At 44.9% G+C, this 23,365-nt stretch overlaps 1 protein-coding gene across 1 annotated transcript in view; it reads right to left on the bottom strand.

Moving 5' to 3' along the window:
• exoc6b (exocyst complex component 6B) overlaps positions 1–23,148 on the bottom strand; it is an 899,778-nt gene extending 876,630 nt beyond the window's left edge. Inside the window, exon 1 of the mRNA XM_063047162.1 lies at positions 23,016–23,148. Within this exon, the coding sequence (XP_062903232.1) occupies positions 23,016–23,113 (98 nt within the window). The 5' untranslated portion in view covers positions 23,114–23,148. The remainder of the gene's footprint in view (positions 1–23,015) is intronic.
• Between the last annotated feature and the right edge of the window lie 217 nt (positions 23,149–23,365).

Genomic DNA, 23,365 nt, shown 5'->3' with positions numbered 1-23,365 from the left:
GATTTGAACTCAGGTCACTGGTACTGTAGAACGTTATGCTAACCACTAAATTACCATATATGGTGCAGGCTTACTTTGAACTGCATCAATAATTTCACAGAGTTAACTCTCAGTAGTGCTTACAAGCCTTGGGTTACATATAAACAGCTTACAAACTGCTGATTAACAGCATCATCCTATCGTGAAAATCTAACTGGAAGACAGATGCAGTAACTCTTGGCTGTCAAATTAGTACTTTTCTGAGAGGAAAAAGAATGCCTAAAATGAGCCAACACGGCTAGTTAACAAGACCGAAGACAAGGGTTAGGAAGACTTCAGGTTCACTCTTATAAATCTCTCATCCTCAAAAAATTGTTAAAGCAATTACATTGAGCCTCTAACACATCCCAACCATTTTATGTCATGGACCAATGCCATTAAGCAAGGCGTCTGTGGACCAAGGTTGGAAATGCCTGCTCTAACATAAGAAAGCAATTTAAAACAGTTTTGTAGGAGTATAATACCAAACAAATCAACAGTAAAATGAGATTGATATACAAGAAAAGACAACAAAGGTTGAATTTTAATGAACATACATGGGTAGAGAAAATATAAACACAAGCGATTCTGAAGATGGTGGAAATCCCAAGCAACGTGCACAAAATACTGGAAGAATTCAGCAGGTCAGGTGGTATCAATGGGTCGCAGTTCAAAACATCAACTGTTTATTCATTTCCACAGATCTGCTGAATTCCTCCAGTACGTTGTGTGTGTTACTCTCAGTAGAGAAGGGTAGATGCATCCATACTGGCTAAACTGCCAAACCTACAGGAATCAATATATCCCAGAATCAGTATTCATATCACCTAGTCATGTTAACCCGAGGAAAAGACTGTTACCATCCTCCTTATCTATGCCTCTCAGAATTCAAGGATGCTCTTCATTCTCCTATGTTCCAAAGAATTAAGACCTTGCCTGGCCAACCTCTCCCTATAGCTTAAGTCTTCTAGTCCTAGCAACATCCCTTTTAAATCTTCTCTGAACTCTTTCCAATGTAAGTACAATTTCTAAAATAGGGCAAACAAAACTCCAAGTGCAGCCTTACCAACAGTCCCAAGTTCTGCACTCAATACCCTGATTGAGAAGGGCCAGCATGCTAAAGAACTTTTTCCACCATCTTGTCTACCTTCAACAAACTATGGATTCATATTCCTAGACCCCTCTGTTCCAATACACTCCCTGTGCTCTACCATCCATTGCACAAGTCCTATGCAGGTTTGACTTTTCAAACTGCATCACGTCACACTTATCTATAGTGAAATCCATTTGCCATTTCTTAGCCCACTTCCATAACTGATCAAGATCCCCCCTGTAGTAAACACACCTAATTTCATGATGAAGACAATAAAATTAAATGCTCATTTGGTGAAGTCAAATGCGGCTCAGCTTGAGAGAAATGTTGGTGACGAGAGAGAGAGACATTAGAAAGGCTTTGACGAAGTCCCACATGGGAGTCTGGCAGTAACAGAACTAGATAGGTCAACGGGTCTGTTTCAGTGCTGTAGTGCTCAATGACAGCACTGAGATGGAGGTGGATCAAAAGGTTATTCAAAATCTTGACCAGCCAACATATGCTGGAAGAACTCAGCAAGTCAGGCAGCATGTATGGAGGAAAATGAACAGTCAACATTTTGAGCTGAGACACTTCATGAGGGATCATTGACGCCACAGAAGCTAAGTTTCTCCAGCCTTTTGTGTGTGTTGTGCAGGGTTATATCAAGTGTTCATATAGCTGAACTAGAGATCTGTGAAGTTGGAGAACAACCAAAGAAACATCCATGGAGATAAGGACCTTCCTGATTTAACAGTCAATTTACACTCTGGTCTTGATTCACTATGAAGAAGTCAAAGTCAATGTAAATTTATTATCAAAATATGTACATGTCACTACATACTACCTTCAGATTCATTTCATTTCAGGCATTTACAGGAAAGAAATACAACAGAACTTTTGAAAAACTATACAGTACATAAACAACTTCTGACAAACATCCAATGTGCAAAAGAAGACAAGTCATGCAGATAATAAAAAAGTAAACAAATAATACTGAGAACATGAGTTGTAGACCTCGAAAATAAGCCCATAGGTTGTGCAGTCAGTTTAGTGTTGAGGTGAGTGAAGCTATCTATGCTGGTTTAGAAGCCTGATGGTTGAGAAGAAATAACTGTTTCCGAAACCTGGTGATGTGGGACCTGAGGCTCTTGTACCTCCTGCCCAATGGCAGGAGCATGAAGAGAACATGGCCTGGATGATGGGGTTTCTGATGATGGACGCTGCTTTCTTGCAACAGCACTCCATGTAGAAGTATAAAGTATAAAGTATACTCAATGGTGGGGAGGAACTTTACCCATGATGGACTGGGTCATATCCACTATTTTTTGTAGATTTTCTGTTCCCCAGTGTTGGTGTTTCCACAGCAAACTGTGATGCAACCACTCAGGATGCTGAGCAAGTAAACAACGTTCCAGGAACTTTCTGTCAAAAGGATCAAATCATTTACATATCATAAGGACTAAATCAAAATTGTTGTGGAAACAGCCTGCAGAGAGACTTAGATGGTTCAGGGGAATGGGCAAAGAAGTGGCAAATGAAATACAATGTTGGAAAATGTATGGTCATGCACTTGGATGGAAGAAATAAACAGACAGACTATTATTTAGATGGGGAGACAATTCAAACGCACAGGCGCAAAGGGACTTGGGAGTCCTTGTGCAGGATATCCTAAAGGTTAACCCCCAGGGTAAGTCAGTGGTGAAGAAGGCGAACGCAATGTTGGCATTCATTTCTAGAGGTATAGAATATAAGAAAAGGGACGTGATGTTGAGGCTCTATAAGGCACTCGTGAGAATACACTTGGAATATTGTGTGCAGTTTTGGGCTCCTTATTTTAGAAAGGACATACTGACACTGGAGAAGGTTCAGAGAAGATTCATGAGAATGATTCCAGGAATGAAAGGGTTACCGTATGAGGAACGTCTGGCAGCTCTTGGGTTGTATTCCCTGGAGTTCAGGAGAATGAGGAGGCATCACATAGAAACATTCTGAATGTTAAAAGGTCTGAACAGATTAGATATGGCAAAGTTATTTCCCATGGTAGGGAAGTCTAGGACAAGAGGGCACAAGTTCAGGATTGAAGGACGTCCATTTAGAACAGAGATACGGAGATATTAATTTAGTCAGAGGGTGGTAAATCTGGAATTTGTTGCCATGAGCGACTGTGGAGGCCAAGTCATTGGGTGCATGTAAGGTGGAGATAGATAGGTTCTTGATTAGCCAGGGCATCAAAGGGTATGGGGAGAAAGCAGGGGAGTGAGGATGACGAGAAGAATTGGATCAGCCCATGACTGAATGGCGGAGCAGACTCGATGGGCTGAATGGCCTACTTCTGCTCCTATGTCTTATGGTCTTAAAATAAATACTTATTAGGACTTTAGTCTTCATTGTCTACATCATCTACATCATCATAACATTTGGCACTTGGCTATTCCAAAGAAACTACAAGGTTTCTAATGGTCATTTAAATCTTCTGTTCAATTAGTCTGTATTACGTTCAACAGGGAACACTGCCCACATTCCCCAACTATAAGACTGAAACAGAGCCAATTTGTCTTTGCTATTAAATAATAATGACCTCCAAAGAAGAAAACTTGCTGTCCTTACACAATATAGTACTGTGTGTAACTCTAACTCTTAAATATCCTCTAAAGAGACCAAGCATCCATTATCAAACACCACCACCATCCAGGCCATGCCCTCTTCCCGCTACTACCATCAAGCAGGAGATACAACTTGTGTCCCACACCACCAGATTCGGGAACAGATATCACACTCCAACCATCAGGCTCCTGAACCAGCGTGGATAACTTCACTCACCTCTACCTGATTCCACAGCCTGAAGACTCACTTTCAAGGACTCTTTATAACTCATGTCCTGATTATTATTTTCAATAGCACAGTTTGTCTTTTTCACACTGGTGTTTGTAAATCTTTGTCTATTACATATAGTTTTTCATAAAATTATACTGTATGTCTTCTTTCCCCTATAAATGTCTGCAAGAAAATGAACCTCAAGGTAGTACAAGGTAATAAATTTATTTTGAACTTTGAACTCAGTTGTCAGGAGTTCTGCCATTTACATTTTTCTACCATGGCTACCAATAGACCGAATGGCCTTATTCTAAATATATACCACATATTCCATCATCTGCTCATTTAGATGAAAGGGTAGCATGGTAGCATAATGCTTCACAGCACCAGCAAACCAGGTTCCATTCCGGCAATTTCCACAAGGAGTTTGTACGTCCTTCTCGTAACTGCAGGGGTTTCCTCTCACAGTTGAAAGACGCACCAGTTAGTAAGTGAATTGGTCATTTTAAATTGTCCTGCGATTAAGCTAGGATGATACTGATGGGCTGCTAGGCAGCAAGACACATTGGGCCAGAAGAGCCAGTTCTGTGCTGTATCTCTAAATAAACAAAATAATCTGTACCCCAATTTCAATACAGCACCTTAAAGGCTGATTTATACTTCTGCGTAGGCTCTACACTGTAGCCTACGCTGCTGTGAGCATTTATACTTGTGCGTTGGTGTGTCTGCATCGCTCTGCAATTCACCGCCAAGACACTAGTTGGCGGTGGGGTTTCTATGTCACTGCGTTGAGTTTCTTTGTGTACTCAAACAATGGCGACTGAAACTGAGCGTATCATGTTGGAGCAACACACATCAAAGTTGCTGGTGAACGCAGCAGGCCAGGCAGCATCTCTAGGAAGAGGTACAGTCGACGTTTCAGGTCGAGACCCTTCGTCAGGACTAACTGAAGGAAAAGTTAGTAAGAGATTTGAAAGTGGGAGGGGGAGGGGGAGATCCAAAATGATAGGAGAAGACAGGAGGGGGGGGGATGGAGCCAAGAGCTGGACAGCTGATTGGCAAAAGGGATTTGAGAGGATCATGGGACAGGAGGTCCAGGGAGAAAGACAAGGGGGGAGGGAAAGCCCAGAGGATGGGCAAGGGGTATAGTCAGAGGGACAGAGGGAGAAAAAGGAGAGTGAGAGAAAGAATGTGTGTATAAAAATAAATAACGGATGGGGTACGAGGGGGAAATGGGGCATTAGCGGAAGTTAGAGAAGTCGATGTTCATGCCATCAGGTTGGAGGCTACCCATACGGAATATAAGGTGTTGTTCCTCCAACCTGCGTGTGGCTTCATCTTTACAGTAGAGGAGGCCGTGGATAGACATGTCAGAATGGGAATGGGATGTGGAATTAAAATGTGTGGCCACTGGGAGATCCTGCTTTCTCTGGCGGACAGAGCGTAGGTGTTCAGCGAAGCGGTCTCTCAGTCCGCGTCGGGTCTCGCCACCCCACTAGAAATAGAGTTCCCCTGGTCCTCACCTACCACCCCACCAGCCTCCAGGTCCAACATATTATTCTCCGTAACTTCTGCCACCTCCAAAAGGATCCCACCACTAAGCACATCTTTCCCTCCCTCCCCCCCTCTGCTTTCCGCAGGGATCACTCCCTTTGCGACTCCCTTGTCCATTCGTCCCCCCCATCCCTCCCCACTGATCTCCCTCCTGGCACTTATCCTTGTAAGCGGAACAAATGCTACACATGCCCTTACACTTCCTCCCTTACCACCATTCAGGGCTCCAGACAGTCCTTCCAGGTGAGGCGACACTTCACCTGTGAGTCGGCTGGGGTGATGTACTGCATCCGGTGCTTCCGATGTGGCCTTCTATATACTGGCGAGACCCGGCGTAGACTGGGAGACCGCTTTGCTGGACATCTACGCTCTGTCCGCCAGAGAAAGCAGGATCTTCCAGTGGCCACACATTTTAATTCCACATCCCATTCCCATTCTGACATGTCTATTCACGGCCTCCTCTACTGTAAAGATGAAGCCACACTCAGGTTGGAGGAACAACACCTTATATTCCGTCTGGGTAGCCTCCAACCTGATGGCATGAACATTGACTTCTCTAACTTCCGCTAATGCCCCACCTCCCCCTCGTACCCCATCCGTTATTTATTTATATACACACATTCTTTCTCTCTCTCTCCTTTTTCTCCCTCTGTCCCTCTGACTATCCCCCTTGCCCATCCTCTGGGTTCCCCCCTTTGTCTTTCTCCCTGGGCCTCCTGTCCCATGATCCTCTCGTATCCCCTTTGCCAATCACCTGTCCAGCTCTTGGCTCCATCCTTCCCCCTCCTGTCTTCTCCTATCATTTTGGATCTCCCCCCGCCCCACTTTCAAATCTCTTACTAACTCTTCCTTCAGTTAGTCCTGACGAAGGGACTCGGCCTGAAACGTCGACTGTACCTCTTCCTAGAGATGCTGCCTGGCCTGCTGCGTTCACCAGCAACTTTGATGTGTGTTGCTTGAATTTCCAGCATCTGCAGAATTCCTGTTGTTTGCATATCATCTTGGAGTTGGAGCTAATAAATGCTGAACAAGAATTACTTTCATTGAAATTACTGCAACACAGGAAAGAGAGAAGACGTCGAAGGAGATGGTGTGTTTGACCACTGAACGGATTGAGGCAGAAGGAGGGTGAATTTTCTGTGCTCGTCCGGCCACTGAGAGACATGGACGAGGAATTGCATTTCAAATATTTTCGGATGTCGGCAGGTAGATTTGATGATTTGACGAGAAGAAGCAACCGGAGGAGACCAATCACAGTTGTTGCGGTCTGCGTCGCCGCGACACGTAGTTACATTTTTGGGGAGGTGCGCGTCAGGCTAAGGCGTTGGGGTACGCAGCTTCGCCGTACCTACAGCATAGATCTGATGCAGAAGTATAAATTGGCCTTTAGGCAACAAACACTTACCAACACACCCCAATCCTACCAAAATACTTCCATTAAAACTTTGTGCACCAAGCAAAAATAAAATCCATTTCTTCTAGAGATGGGGAGCCATAAAATAGGACCAACTCCAGGGATGCCAATCTTTTCTATGCCACAGACCAATACCATTAAGCAAGGGGTCCATGGACCCCATGTCAGGAACCCCAAGATTCATTCTTTACACCCCTAGAGGTATAAAGGGCGAATGGTCTTGACAAGTACAGTGACAATTGCAGGATTCAAGAGGAGGGGTTGAGCCTTTTGTATGCATTGTACAAACAACACAAAACAAATATTAGCTCTGAGAGGAGCAGTAATAAGGCTTTGGCAAAGGAAGGCTCAATTATCTGTCAAGACTTGCAAGGGTGCTATTGAAATTGCACCACAGAAACACAAGCGTACAGCTCTGCTGTCTGGCAAGTGCTGTTATTTAATCATTAGAGGAATGCAGTTGGCTCTTGGCCCATCCACCACCTCTCCTCGATGTGTGCCATCATGTTCCACTGCACTTATAGAAGCAAATAAGGATAAATGCTTGGAGATCGGTTTACAGCAGGTAAAAGAAGAACTGAATTGACTTTATTACTTACATCCTTCATATACATGAGGAGTAAAAATCTTTACATTAAGTCTCCATCTAAATATGTAATGTGCAACTTATGATAATTTATAATAAATAGCATGTATAACAGGACAGTCAATATAACAGAGAAAAACAGCTGTGTCAGCATGAGTCAAGCAGTCTGATGGCCTGGTGGAAGAAGCTGTCCTGGAGCCTGTTGGCCCTGGTTTTTATGCTGCAGTACCCTTTCCCAGATGGTAGCAGCTGGAACAGTTTGTGGTTGGGGTGACTTGGGTCTCCAACGACCCTCTGGCCTTTTTTACACACCTGTCTTTGTAAATACCATAAGATATAGGAGCAGAAATAGGCCATTTGGCCCATCGAGTCTGCTCCGCCATTCAATCATGGGCTAATCCAATTCTCCAGTCGTCCCCACTCCCCTGCCTTCGCCCCATACCCTTTGATGCCCTGGCTAATCAAGATCCTATCTATCTCTGCCATAAATACACCCAATGACTTGGCCTCCACAGCAGCTCATGGCAGCAAATTCCAGAGATTTACTTGAATGCCCTGAACAGTGGGAAGTTCACATCTACAGATGCGCTGGGCTGTCCGCAGCACTCTCTGTAGGGTCCTGCGATTGAGGGAAGTACAGTTTCCATACCAGGCAGTGATGCAGCCAGTCAGGATGCTCTCAATCATGCCCCTATAGAAAGTTCATAGGATTTGGGGGCCCACACCAAACTTCTTCAACCGTCTAAGTCGAAGGAAGAGCTCTTGTGCCTTTTTCACCACATAGCCGGTATGCACAGACCACATGTGATCTTCGGTGATGTTTATGCCAAGAAACTTAAAGCTGTTCACCCTCTCAACCTCAGATCCATTGATGTCAATAGGGGTTAGCCTGTCTCCATTCCTCCTGTAATCCACAACCAGCTCCTTCGTTTTTGCGACGTTGAGGGATTGTCGTTTTCTTGACACCACAGTGTCAGGGCGGTAACTTCTTCTCTGTAGGCTGCCTCGTTATTATTTGAGATTAGGCCAGTCAGTGTAGTGTTGTCAGCAAATTCAATTAGCAGATTGGCGCTGTGAGTGGTGACACAGTCATGGGTATACGGATATGTAAGTATGGGGGGGGGAGGGGGTTAGTTTTTAAACACAAAGAGTGGTGGGTGTGTGGAACATTCAGCCAGGGTGGTGGTAGAGGCAGATAATTAGGGATATTTAACACACTCTTGGATAAGCATATTGATAAAAGAAAAATGGAGGGCTGTGTGGGAGCAGCATAACATCATGACTTATACTGTGCTATAATGTTCTATGTTCTATGCTTACAAGCTTATCAATTCTGCTGAGATACAGAAAACAAGATTTGGGGCTCGTAGGAAAGTAGCTTGCTTATTTTTCCACCGTTGAAAGACAAACTGACCTCAGCGTCGGGGAGGATTACTGGTTTCAAAGTTAACAAATTTCATGACACATGCCGGTGATAATAAACCTGATTCTGATTCTGATTCTGATTCCTGTAGGCACCATGAAACTTTGGTGTTAACCCAGAGTCAGAACACAGAGCACAGAACAGTAGAGCACAGGGAATGTCCTTCAGCTCAAGATGTTGTACCTAACTAATTAAATAGTTAAGCATTCAATACCATGATCCTCTCCAAGCTGATCGCCAAACTTCGCCAGCTTGGTATCAGCTCATCCCTCTGCAACTGGACCTTGGACTTTCTGACTAACAGACCCCAATCAGTTAAGTTAGACAACCTCTCCTCCTCCACTCTCACCCTGAACACCGGCATGCCTCAAAGCTGTACATGGTTCTAACTCCATAATCAAGTTCGCAGACGACACCACGGTGGTTGGCCTGATCAGAGGGGATGACGAGACGGCCTACAGGGACGAGGTCCAGCACCTGGCCACGTGGTGTGCCGACAACAACCTGGCCCTTAACACCTAGAAGACCAAGGAGATCATTGTGGACTTCAGGCATGATAGGAGCCACACTCACATCCCCATCTACATCAACAGAGCTGTAGTGGAGTATGTATCAAGCTTCAAATTCCTTGGTGTCCACATTTCCGAGGATCTCACCTGGTCCCTGAACTCCTCCATCCTGGTCATAAGGCGCAACAGCACCTTTATTTCCTGCGGAGATTCAAGAAAACTCACCTCTGTCCCAGGATACAGACGGACTTTTACCGCTGTACCATTGAGAGCATACTCACCAACTGCATCTCAGTGTGGTACGGCAATTGTCCTGTATCGGACCGCAAAGCACTCCAGCGTGTGGTGAAAACTGCCCAGCGAATTATCGGCACCCAATTGCCCACCATTGAGAACATCTACCATAAACGCTGCCTGGGCAGGGTGAAAAGCATTATCAGGGATGCATCTCACCCTAACCATGGACTTTTTACTCTCCTCCCATCCAGTAGGCGCTACAGGAGCCTCCGCTCCCGCACCAGCAGGCACAGGAAGAGCTTCTTCCCTGAGGCTGTAACCCTACTGAACCTCACATCACAGCACTAAGCAGTTTTGCACCCATATTGTACTGTCTCATATATTTGTGTGCTGTAGCACTTAGTTTTTACTTGCAGTTATTTTGTAAATAACACTATTCTTTGCATTTCTGGTTAGATGTTAACTGCATTTCATTAGCTTTGTATCTGTACTCAGCACAATGACAATAAAGTTGAATCTAATCTAATTAAATCAAGACTCCTAATTTCCAAAGGTTCAAGAACAGTTATTACCCCTCAACCATCAGGCTCTTGAGCAAATGGGGATAACTTCATTCAACTTCACTTGCCCCATCACTAAAATGTTCCCACAACCTATAAACTCACTTTCAAGGACTCTTCATCTCATGCTCTCAATACTTATTGCTTTGTTTCCTCTTCTGATTTGCACAGTTGGTTGTCTTTTGCACATTGGTTGTTGGTCTGCCTTGTTGAGTGCAGTCTTTATTTGATTCTATTATGGTTCTCAGATTTACTGAGTATGCCCACAAGAAAATGAATCTCAGGGTTGCATATGGTGATATATACAGGTATGTACATTGAAAATAAATTTACTTTGAATTTTGAAATTTACTTCAATTAATCCAATCTCACATGTTCACCATACCCCTCCCTTCTCTACATATCCATGTACATCTACATACCTAAGATTTTCTTAAACACTCCCCCTCCACCACCCCAAGCAGTAAATTTCAGGCACCTGCCACTCTGTGAAAAAAATAATTTGCCTCACATATCTCCTTAGTATTTTCCTCCCTCTCCTTAAATTGATGCCCTCTAATACTAGGTATTTCAACCCCAGAGCAAAAAGGATACTGGCCTTGCACAATTTTATAAAAGTCTCCTCAGCCTCCACTGCTCTACACTCCAAGTGAATTCTTTATTTTGTACTTTACTTTCAATCTGGAGATACAGCACGGTAACAGTTCAATTCAAAAGGTTCAAAGGAACATTTAAACAAACCTGATGCATTTTGGAAACAAGTCCTATGGACTGAAGTTAAAATAGAACTTTTTGGCCGCAGTGAGCAAAGGTATGTTTGGAGAAAAAAAGGTGCAGAATTTCATGAAAAGAACCCCTCTCCAACTGTTAAGCACGGGGGTGGATCGATCATGCTTTGGGCTTGTGTTGCAGCCAGTGGCACAGGGAATATTTACTGGTAGAGGGAAGAATGAATTCAATTAAATACCAGCAAATTCTGGAAGCAAACATCACACCGTCTGTAAAAAAGCCGAAGATGAAAAGAGGATGGCTTCTACAACAGGATAATGAACCTAAACACACCTCAAAATCCACAATGGTCTACCTCAAGAGGCACAAGCTGAAGGTTTTGCCATGGCCCTCACAGTCCCCTGACCTAAACATCATCGAGAATCTGTGGATAGACCTCAAAAGAGCACTGCATGCAAGATGGCCCAAGAATCTCACAGAACTAGAAGCCTTTTGCAAGGAAGAATGGGAGAAAATCCCCCAAGCAAAAATTGAAAGACTCTTAGCTGGCTACAAAAAGTATTTACAAGCTGTGATACTTGCCAAAGGGGGTGTGTCACAAAAAACTGTGAGTCAATTGTTTAAGAAAAATAACCAGATGGCTTGAGTTGCAAAAAAAAATTGAGGTGCTTTTATTTACCTCAAAACAAGACAAAAATGGGGGAGGAAAAAACAATATATATATAGCCACCCTCAGACTAAACACAAAAGAAAAGTAGCCCCAAAGCCTTGGTAACCTGAGGCTTATAACTGCTAAGACCCTCCCCCTAGACCAACCAAAAGCTAATTAACTCAATTATCCAATTAAAGATGGTATCCTCCACCATTAGCACACCTGTGCTGCTGCCTCGATATGAGACAGCTCCATGCAGCAGCTCTGTTTCAGACCCAGTTACTATTACTGCCGGGGATGAGTGTTTTACTGAGTGTGCCATGTGCCGTTCATAGCCAGTGACGGGCCTTCGTCACAGTGTGTTACTAAGTACTGCTTCAGGCCCTTTACCTTTTTTGTTATTTTGAAACTGTAAAAGATGGAAATAAAAAAAGTTTTCTTGCTTAAAATATTAAAGAAATGTGTCATCTTTAATTTTATGCCTTTTGGAAATCAGTTTATCTTTTACTCGCTTAGCTATTCACAGTAACAAACTTTTGCATGCCACTGTACATGGATTTATTGTCCATCCATAAATAAGTGCTCAGCACAGGAGTGCCTGTACATATGGTGACTCTGACAAGAAATGATAAAGTAGTGGTGGTTGGGGGTGTGGAGCAGTGAGTTATTGGGTGGAGGTATTGATCAGCCTTACTGCTTGGGGAGAGTAATTATTTTTGGGTCTGGTGGTCCTGGCTTGGATGCTATGTAGCCTCCCCATTGATGGTCCGTAAGCAGGGTGGGTGGGGTCCTTCATGGTGTTATTGGCCTATTTCCGACACCTTTCTGAATGTACATCACTGATGGCAGGTAGACTGGTGACAGTGATGATACTGGTGGAAGCCAAAAGTGTACGCAGTACTCCAATTACAATTTCATAGGAATCCCATTAAGCTACATAAAAACCTCCTTATGATCCTATTCCAGATCTCTTGTAACATAATCCAAAATCCCAAGAGGTTTCGTATCAATTGCTGTACCTGGGATCCTTGGTGTTTCATTCATCAGCACCCCAGATCATTCAAGTATCTCAGACTGAAACGTTGACTGTTTATTTGCCTCCATAGATGCTACCTGACTTGCTGAATTCCTCCACCATTTTGTGTGTGCTGCCCTAGATCAGATGTTTCCAACCTGGGGTCCATAGACCTCTCAGTTAATGGTAGGGATGGAAGGTATAAAAAAGGTTGGGAATCCCTACCCTACCCTAGACCATTTTGTAGCCTTGACCCATTTAAAGAGATGACCTGATAGAGGTGTACAAGATGATGAGAGGAGTAATTTGAATGAACAACCAGAGACATTTCCCAGGGTGGAAATGACAAATACACTCGGGGCTTTATAAGAAATTCTTAAGACAGGTACAGAGGTGATAGATAAATGATGGGTTAGAGAGGAGGGAAGAGACAGATTGATTTTGGAATAGGTTAAAAGGTCGGCACAACATCATAGGCCAAAGGGCCTGTACTGTGCTGTAATGTTCTAAACTATAATTTATAATGACTCTGTGGTTGATGTTTTACATTCTGTGTTTATCACTCGTTTTGTGCCATTGGCACAATTTGTTCTGTTTTTCGTACATTGAGTGTTTGATATTTTCATTGAATGGGTTTCATGGTGTATCATTGTTTCGTGGCTGTCCGTGGAGAAGATGAATCTCAGGGTTCTATACTGGATACATACTTTGATAATAAATGTACTCAGAATCTTATAATAATTTATATTTCATTCTCCTAAAGTGATAACCTTGTATTTTCCTTCATTTTACTCCATCTGCCAACCTCTTGCCCACTCACTTAACCTGTCCAGTTCACACTGCAGGCTATCTGTGTCCTCCTTGTAGCTTTTCAGCCTATTTAACACCAGCAATACAACCAATCACTTCATCAAAGTCATTAATAGACACAGTAAAAAGCTAAAAGGCCAACACCAATCCCTGTAGTCACTGGTCACTGACTGTCAATCCAAAAATGACTCATTAACCGATATTCAGTTAACTAGTTAATCCCCTGTTAGTGCCAATATTGGGTGGCAGGGTGGAGATACTTGTCCAACAAAGGAGGTGTAAGGCACTCCATCCTTCCACCAGCCTGCAAGTCTCCCTTGGGCAAGGTGTAGCACCTGTTTAGCACCCCCCCCCCCCGCAGATCAAGGTCATGTGAAGCCATGGGAGCAGGTGGTGGATGGTTGTACAAGCTGCTGGTGTATATCACAAGACCAGGTAATGTGACCACTGACACCAGGCAGACAATTTCTGAAGAGTACTGATAATGGCTGGGGTCAACCATCTTGTAAAGACACTGCCCAGAAGGAGACAATGACAAAGAACTTCTCTAGAAAAATTTGCCAAGAACAATCATGGTCATGGGACCATGATCACTTACATCATACGACACGACACATAATGACGATGAAGAAGTGCCCATATATTACCAAAAGCCCCTTGAATAGAAATTGACAACGGCTGGGGTCACCCATCTTATAAAGACTTCTTCTGGGATGTGTGCTTACAAGACAGGTGCCCCCAACCATTATCAACATTCTTCAGAAATTGTCTGCCTGGCATCAGTGGTCGCAACACCAGGACCAGTGCTATGCACCAGTTGCTCATATGACCATCCACCATCTGCTTGATAGCTACACAACCGAGAAACTGTGATGCATCTTCTATTTAAACAACCTGCCACAAACATGGAGTTGTAACTTATTAAGGAAACACAAGGAGGTTGTAAAGCAACATGGACAACTTAATCGGGGACAGTAAAATCTGGCAATTGTGCATGAAGTGGTGAGGTACAAAATTGCTCATTTTGGCAGGAAAAATGAAATGAAACATAAAAGCAGCATACACTCAGAGGCCAATTTATTAGCTACACCTGCTCATTAATGTAAATATCTATCAGCCAGTCATGTGGCAGCAACTCACTGCATAGAAACATGCAGACATGGTCAAGAGATTCAGTTGTTGTTCAGACTAAACATCAGAATTGGGAAGAAATGTGATCTAAGTGACTTGGACAGTGGAATGATTGTTGGTGCCAGACGAGGTGGTTTGAGTATCTCAGAAACTGATTTTCTCCTGGGATTTTTGCACACAACAGTCTCTGGAGTTTACAGAGAATGGTGCAAGAAACAATAAATGCCCTGCAAGTGGCAGTTCTGTGGGCAAAAACACCTAGTTAATGAGAGAGGTCAGAGGAAAATGGCCAAACTGAATCAAGATGACAGGAGGGCAGCACCAACTCAAATAGCCATGTTACAATAGTGATGTACAGAAGAGCATCTCTGAATGTACAACATGTCAAAACTGGTGGATGGATTACACAGCAGAAGACCATGAACATACACTCAGTGGCCACTATATTAGGTACAAGAACTACCTAATAAAGTGGCCACTGAATATAAAACCCAATATCAAAATGAATTAGCAGAAATGGAGTACTCAGGTTTGCTGTGCCTTTCAATATGATCACTGCTAATTGGCCTGGGTTTCCTTCCTCTTCTGTTCCAGTTTCCAAGAGCCTCTAATTCCCTAACCTTTCAAACATTTGTCTGTAGCTGTGCCTTTCAGAGAGACCTTGGAGTACGAGTACTAGAGTCCATGAACGTGGAGTTAAGTGAATCAGGAGTGGGATGAAGAAGGCCTTTGACACACTGGCTCTCATCAGTGTAGGGATTTGAAGGTCACGGTGCCGAGGCCACTCCTGGAGTAACGTGTTCAGTTTTAGCCGCACCTCCACCCCCCCGCCCCAGTCCATCGGCAGAAAGGTGTGATTAAAATGGAAAGAAAGCAGTGAAAAAAATTATAAGGATGCAGGACTTGAGAGACTGAGTTATAGGGAGAGGCTGGCCAGACCTGGACTTTACTCCTCAGAGTGCAGGAGACTGAGTGGTACTCTTATAAGGGGCATAAACAGGATGAATTCACAGTCTTCTTCCCTCACCCACCACAGGGTTGGGGAATGAAGTTCATACGTTTAAGGTGAGAGGGGAAAGGTTTAAAAGGAACTTGAGGGCAACTCTTTGTTTTACACAAACCATGGTATGTATGCAGAATGAGATGCCAAAAGAAGTGGTTAAGGCCAGTACAAAAATAACATTTATAAAATAGATGGACAGCTACATGGGTTGGTAAGGTTTAAATGGTTGAAGCTTCTGCACGACCTTAAAGAACCAACCCACCCCCCCACCCAATCTGGTAACTCTATCCCTTTATTCAAGACTCTCCCATTACTGGAAACACCTCGGCATTTAACGTCTCATGCTCTGAATGTGTTAGACAAAACAGTATTACACAGGAACAGACCCCAGTGTCATGGTAACCATGATGCCAATCCAAACTAATCCCGTTTATTTATTTATTGAGATATAGTGTGAAATCAGCTCTTCCAGCTGTGCCGTCCAGCAATTTCCCAATTTAACCCTAGACTAATCGCGTGACAATTTACAGCGACCAATTGACCTACCAACCGGTACGTTTTTGGACTGTGGGAGGAAACCGGAGCACCCGGAGGAAACCCACGCAGTCATGGTGAGAATGTACAAACTGTCACGTTTACCAGCATGTGGTCTATACCCATGTCTAAATGTGTCTTAAACGCTCCTATCACATCTGCTTCCACCGCTTCTCCTGGCCGAGTGTTCCAGGCACCTAGCGCCCTCCCTGTCAAAAATCTTACCTCATTGATTTCCTTTAAACTTTCAATAAAATAATCACTTTCCACTCTATTCAACATAGAATATAACTATAATTTATTCAGCAAGTCAATTCTTATCCCATGAATTAGCCAGAGTCTCTCTGGACTGCCTCCAAGGTAGGTATATCCTTTCTTTAATAAGGGAACCAAAAAAGGTATATTGTACTCCAGATGTGGCTTCATCAATATCTGGTAACAACATTTCTTTATTTCTAAACCCCAATCTACTTGCAACAAAGGCCAACGTATCATTTGCCTGGCTAACTCTGGTACACTTCCAGGTTGAAGTACAGATCTCATAATCTTCCTGATTTTGGCCATGGACTTTATTGCATGCCTGTACTGCACTTTCTCTTTAACACTTCATTCTGCATTCTGTTATTGTTTTCCCTTGTACAACCGCGATGTACTGATGTAATGAAATGATCTGTATGGTTGGTATGCAAAATAAAGTTTTCACTGTAGCTCAGTACATGTGACAATGATGAACCAATTTATGGAGGGTGGCAATCCTAAAAAGGCATTGTGATTTTCCCAACACAAACCATAGACAAAAATTAACAGAATATGTTGTTTCTTTCGTACTTCGTATTTAGTTATTTTTGTCCAAATGAATTCTATGAGACCAAAGTTTTATTCAGCATCTCAAATCTCTTGGCCATGAACAGAATAAGGCTGAATTTTATTACAGCAGGGATTCCTGACCTGGAGTCCATGGACCCCTCAGTTCATGGTAAGGGTTCGTGGACCACTCAGTGAATGGTAAGGGTCCAAGGTTGTGAACCCCTGAATTACATTAATATCATAATGTCGGGATACTTTGTACTTGCTGCACTTGCCTCCAACTCTTTGCAGTTTGTGCACAAGTATATTTAGATCCCATTGTACTTTACTCAATTGCAGATATTCTCCAGATAAGTCTGTCTTTAGACTTCTCTTACCAAAGTGTGTGACCTCACATTTTCCAAATTAAAACCCCATTTACCGAACTCATGGACATCAAATATACAGAACATGCCTGCAAACAGCAGGTATATAAAATAATTAGTTGAATTATGGAAACTAGGGTTATCATTACTGCCAGAGTAATTAAACATAAAAATAGGGAGTCACAAGAGAATGCCATGCTGGAATCTGGAGCAAAATAAGGAGGTGGTGCGTCAATTAAGTAGGGCATTGGAGTACTGTGTACAGTACTGATCTTGTCCATAAGGAAAGGATGTTCAGATGTTTACCGGGTTAAAGGGTTATGTAATGGGGAAAGATTGTATAGGCTAGGGGATGAACAAGGGCACGTTGGCCTACATAAATCAAAGCAGAAGTAGGAACATTATGTTGAAGTTGTATAAGATGTGGGTAAGGTCTAAGGGATGAACAGTGCACCGTGGATCAGTAGTCGCCCTTTAACAGAAGCTGCCACAGAACCAACTGCACAGACGTCACTCACTACAACGGGTATGGCATCTTGTATTTCACATTTTCACTCTGGGAAATTTATTGTTACAATTGACCATCTCATAATTTTATTTATCACGGCGCCACAGTGGCATAGAGGTCAGAGCGATGCTATCACAGCTCGGGGTGTCAGAGTTCAGAGTTCAATTCCAGTGTCCTCTGTAAGGAGCTTGTATGTTCTTCCCATGGAATGTGTGGGTTTTCTCCAGGTATCCCAGTTTCCTCCCACAGTCCAAAGCCGTACCAGGTAGGCTAATTGGTGATTGTAAATTGTCCTGTGCTTAAGCGAAGATTAAATCAGTGGGATGCTGGGTGGCTTGGCTCAAAGGGCCAGAAAGGCCTGTTCCATCTGCATCTCTAAATGAATAAGTTAATATATCAGGTCACCTCACAGCCTCTGACATGGCAGAAAAACAGAATTTTGCCCACGAATTCCGTTTACTTTTAAAATTCTCTCAAGTTTTGCATTGAATACACTCAGCAGCCTTCTTCCATGAACAAGCTCCTTCTCATCCCTACTCTACAGCCAAGTGCTGACAGGTACTGGACCCGGAGCCAAGGGAAACATCAGCACTGCTTCTACCCTGTGACTCTCCGCATGCGTTTTGTACGCTTCAATGAAATCACCAAGTCTGGAAGCCCGCCTGCTCCTGAATCAGCCTGTGACCAGCAAAACCTTCCACAATCCTTTCCCTGTAGTTACAGAACCTGCTGGTGGTAATAATAGATATTTTGTATTGGATTGGGTGTGGCTTTGAACCCTTCAGGCAAGTAACAGCAGGCATCAGTCAGATCTGAAAAAGGCCAAGGCTCTCAGAACCTTGCAACACCCTACACGTACTCCAGACAATTCATGTGTCATGAATGTGAGGGACATGGAAATGCTGTGGTTACCTGTTGTGTCCCGATGCAGTCTCCTCCCGTGAGGACCACTTTGTCAAGCATCTCCGCACCATCTGCCACAAGTGGAACTTCATAGTGGCCAAACATTTTAATTCTCATTCCCATTCTGACGTGTCAAAGGGCCTGCTCCTATGCTGTATTGTGCTAAGTTCTATTCTAGATCGAGTGGACAGCCAGAGACTTTTCCCCAGGGCAGAAATGACCAAGATGCCCTTCTAAGCTGGTCCTATCTTTTTCCCAGGGTTAAGATGTTTAATACCAGAGGGCATGCGTTTAAGGTGAGAGGGGGTCATTTCAAAGTACTTGTGAGGGGCGAGTTTTTTTCAACAGAGAGTGGTGGGTGCCTGGAATGTGCTGCCTAGGGTGGTGGTAGAGGCAGAGACATTTAGATAGAAACATGAGTGTGAAGGAAGTGAAAGGATATGGACATTGGACATACTTACTGAATGTGAAAAGGGCCTAGATAGAGAGGATGTCACCTATGGTGGCTGAGCCCAGGACCAGAGGACACAACCTCAGAATAGAGGGACGTCCTTTTTGAACGGAGTTGAGGAGAAATTTCTTTCACCAGTGGTTGGTGAACCTGTGGAATTCATTGCCACAGGCAGCTGTAGAAACCAAGTTATTGGGTATATTTAAGTCAGGGATTGATAGATCCAAGACTAGTCAGGGCATAAAGGGATACATGGAGAAGGCAGGAGATTGGGGTTGAGAGGGAAATGGATCAGCCATGATGAAATGGTGGAGCAGACTCGATGGGCCAGATGGCCTAATTCTGCTCCTATATCTTATGATCTTGTAAAGGCAGAAGGAATTAGTTTGGTTGGCCATTTGATTACAAATTTATTTGGTTCGGCATAACATTGTGGGCTGAAAGGGCCTATTGCTGGATATTTATAAAACAAAGCAGCTGATTGGTTCATTGTGTTGCCACGGAGTTGTCCACTAACAACATATCAAACAGGAGCAATGAGCGACACACAAAAGCTCATCAGGACAGGCAGCATCTATGGAGAGGAATAAACAGCCAATGTTTCAGCCCGAGACCCTCCATCAGGAGTGGAAAGGAAGGGGGAAGACGCCAGAACAAGAAGATAAGGGGAAGGCAGAAAGGACTAGCTACAAAGTGATATGTGCACAGAGGGGGAGCAGCGAGACAAACAGTCTTATTGAACTCCTGTCAAAGAAGATCTAAACTTCTTCAGGGTAGGCATACCTCGAAGAAACTTTGCAGCAAAGCGGCAAATCATAAACACGGAGATTCTGCAGATGCTGGAAATCCAGAGCAACACACACAAAATGCTGGAGAAACTCAGCAGGTCAGGCAGCAACTATGAAAAGGAACAAACAGTCGACATTTTATGCCAAGATGTTCATCAGGTTTGACTTGCTGAGTTCCTCCAGAATCAACAGAATTCCTTGTGTTTATAAAAGAGGAGTTGGCCATTCAGCCCCGGTTCTTGTTGTATAATTCTGCATGACCACAGCTGCTGAGACCTAGGAATCAGCTGCAGTTCCCGACTCTTGTCTAAGCCAAAGTACCTGTCCATCTTGGCCTTGAATTTATTCCATGACTCTGTCTCTCCCTCAACCCCCAGCAACAACTTGGAGCACAGAGTTACAAAAGCTCATAGCTCCCAGTGAAGAAATCTCCTTAATTTCCTCTCACCTTCTTTAAATGAGAGACGTTTATTCTGAGATTAGATTACATTGATTAGTCACACGTACATCAAAACATACAGAGAAATGCGTCGTTTGTGCCTGAGGATTGTACTGGGGGCAGCCCGTAAGTGTCACCACAGATTGTGGAGCTCACAATGTTGAGCAGAACAACACCAGTTGCACAACGGTTAGCGTAATGCCACTGCAGCGACAGCGACCCAGATTCAATTGCTCCTGCTGTCTGGAAGGAGTTTCTACGATCTCCCCATGGTGGTGTGGGTTTCCGCCGGCTGCTCCACTTTCCTCCTCACATTCCAACAAAGTACGTCTCTCCCCATCCCGTAGGTAACATGGTGCTCCAGAACAATTACTCTCCAGGCAAGCCAAGCAAAAACCTTCTCCACCAGGCTGCCCTTTCCCTGCCAGCCCAACCTCCATCTCCCTGCCAGGCAGTGCCAACTCTCCCCTCTCTCTCCCTGCCAGGCCCGCATCCCTCTCCCCATCAGCCACTCCCCCCCCACCCATGAGGGTCTCTCTCCATCACTGCCAGGACCCACCCTCTCTATCAGGCCCACCTCTGTCTCCCGGTCAGGCAACCCCCTCTCCCCACCAGGACCTCATCTCCATCACTGCCGGACCCCACCCCCCCACCAACACCTCTCTGTCAGGCCCACCTCTGTCTCCTGGTCAGGCAAACCCCTCTCTCCCCACCAGGACCTCATCTCCATCACAGCCGGACCCCACCTCTCCCTGCCATGCCCTCATCTCCATCACCCAACCCTAACCTCCGCACCCCGACAAACCCAACCACTTAATCCCTACAATCCAGCCCCCCCACCAACCAACACTCACCGTGAGCAATAACCACCCCCCCAACCAACCTTGGCCAATAATGGTAAGCATTAACAACGTAGGTGGTAGGAAGAGAAAGTCCCCAATAAAAGCAAGTAGCATTGGACAGGGTTAATGAAGGTATGGGCCAGAACAAAGTGGCAGATCAAGTAACACAATCTCCAGTAATGAGATCAAGAAACATAAGAGGGATAATTTTCCTACTGCCACATAATTACACAGGATTGGGTTTCGACGGGGTTAGTAACTTAATTGGCCACACGGGTGTAATTGGGCAGTGCGGGCTCAGTGGTCCAGAAGGACCTGACATCGTGCTGTATCTCCAAATAAAAAAAACAGGTAGCCAACAAACAAGACAGACACAAGAGCAAAGCCAAGCACTTCCTACAAACCACTCCCCACTGGGGATCACTGACCCAGGTTCTACATCCTACTTTCGAAGTAAAAATATCTTCAGTCACCACACTCTGCTCTTGCACGGGACACTTGCTCATCCGGGAGGAAACAATCTGTCAGCGGGAGGAACGCAGCAGGCTGAGCAGCAGCTGGACGAGGAAGGGAGCCGTTAACGCTTCAGGTCCTGACACGTGATTATGACCCGAAGCTACCAGCAATTCCTTTCCTCCTCATCAATTGCTCCTTCGGTCGTGGCACCTCAGTAGCACAGCGGCTCGCTCGGCACTATTAAAGTTCAAAGCTTTGGAGTTCAGAGTTCAATTCCAGCGTCTGCTGTCGGCAAGTTTTGCATTCCTTCCCGTGAGCACGCAAGTTTCCCCCGAGTGCTCCGGTTTCCTCCCACGGTCCAACGATGTACCGGTTCGTTGACTGTGAAACTGTCCTGTGATGAGGTTTGAGTTAAATTGGTGGGTTGCTGGGTGGCGCAGTTCGGTGGGCCAGAAGGGCCTGTTCTGCACTGCATCTCCAAATAAATAAATGCATACGGTTCGACACGCTGAGTTCCTCCAGCAGTTTGCTGCTCCAGACTCCAGCAGCTGCAGTCTCTTGTGTCTCCTCTATAAATTCCTCCCTCTAAATGACATAACCCAATCCCCAGCTGTGTAGAATTGCTGTCTCTCGACAATTCTCCAAGATGCGTGCTGATTAATGTACATGTATTGCGTATAACCTCATCCATCAGTAAAACACAACTTGCCCTCACACCACTTTGTAATGAGTCATGAAAATTCCAGGTTGCAGCTACATCCTTCAACATACAAGCTGGTAGCAGCAACACCAACAAAACCAGAAAGACATAAGAACTCATACTAAACACATAAAACCAAGACAGAAGTGTAAACAATCCACATGGCTTCAGACTGGGAGTGAGAACGATGGGGATTGGGGTGGTGCAAGGAATGGAAGAACAAATCTTGAATCCAGAGCACGACTCAGGAGGTAAGGGGCACAAGACATGGACAGGGTTCTGGATTAAGAGGTGAAAGTTTAAACAGGTGTCAAGAGATCGCAGGGGAAGGGGTCACAGTGGGGAGAACTGTCACTAGGAGCGAGGGGTCATAGAAGGGATGAGAGGTCACGGTCACAGAAGTGGAGCGTCACGGCGGGGGAGAGAAACTAAGGTGGGCGATGGTGTCACGGATCACTGGGTGGGGAGTAATGGGGGACGAGGGGTCACGGGGATGGCGTGAGCGGGTGAAGGGCTGTGAGGGGTGAAAGGATGCGCTTTCCCTGTCCTCGGATGCTCTCTGACCTTTGACTGCTGACCCCGACCACAGGGGAGACCCGGGTGAAGAACGAGGATTTCGTGGGGCTTCCTCCCACCCCGACCCCGGGATATGCCGCCGTCGCCGCCTGCCCCGGGCCCCGGAGCAGCCCTACCTGAGCGTGGGCCCGATGCACGCCGACTCGGTGCTCTCGATCTCCCGCAGGATGCGCTCATGCTCCGCCGCCGTCTCCAGGCTCTCCACCTCCGCCATCTTTCCAGAGGCGCTGTTTACGTCGGATTCGTGCGTGCTGGCGTCATGGGATGGGCGGGTCCACAAGCGCGATGACGTAGTGATGCGGTGGACGAGAGCCTTTCGGGAAATGTAGTCAACCCGGTAATAGCGCGTCTGTAGAAGGTTCCTTGCTAGGAGCCCTCTGGTGGTTGTCAGAAGGTAGTGAAGGAAGTAACCGAAGAGTTGAGCGATTCTCTCCGTGCAGCAGATACTGGAATCACTGACTTGGAT

Source organism: Mobula hypostoma, chromosome 4, assembly GCF_963921235.1.
Source record: "Mobula hypostoma chromosome 4, sMobHyp1.1, whole genome shotgun sequence".
Classification (NCBI taxonomy): Eukaryota; Metazoa; Chordata; class Chondrichthyes; order Myliobatiformes; family Myliobatidae; genus Mobula; species Mobula hypostoma.
This window is presented reverse-complemented; position numbering and strand designations above follow the sequence as displayed.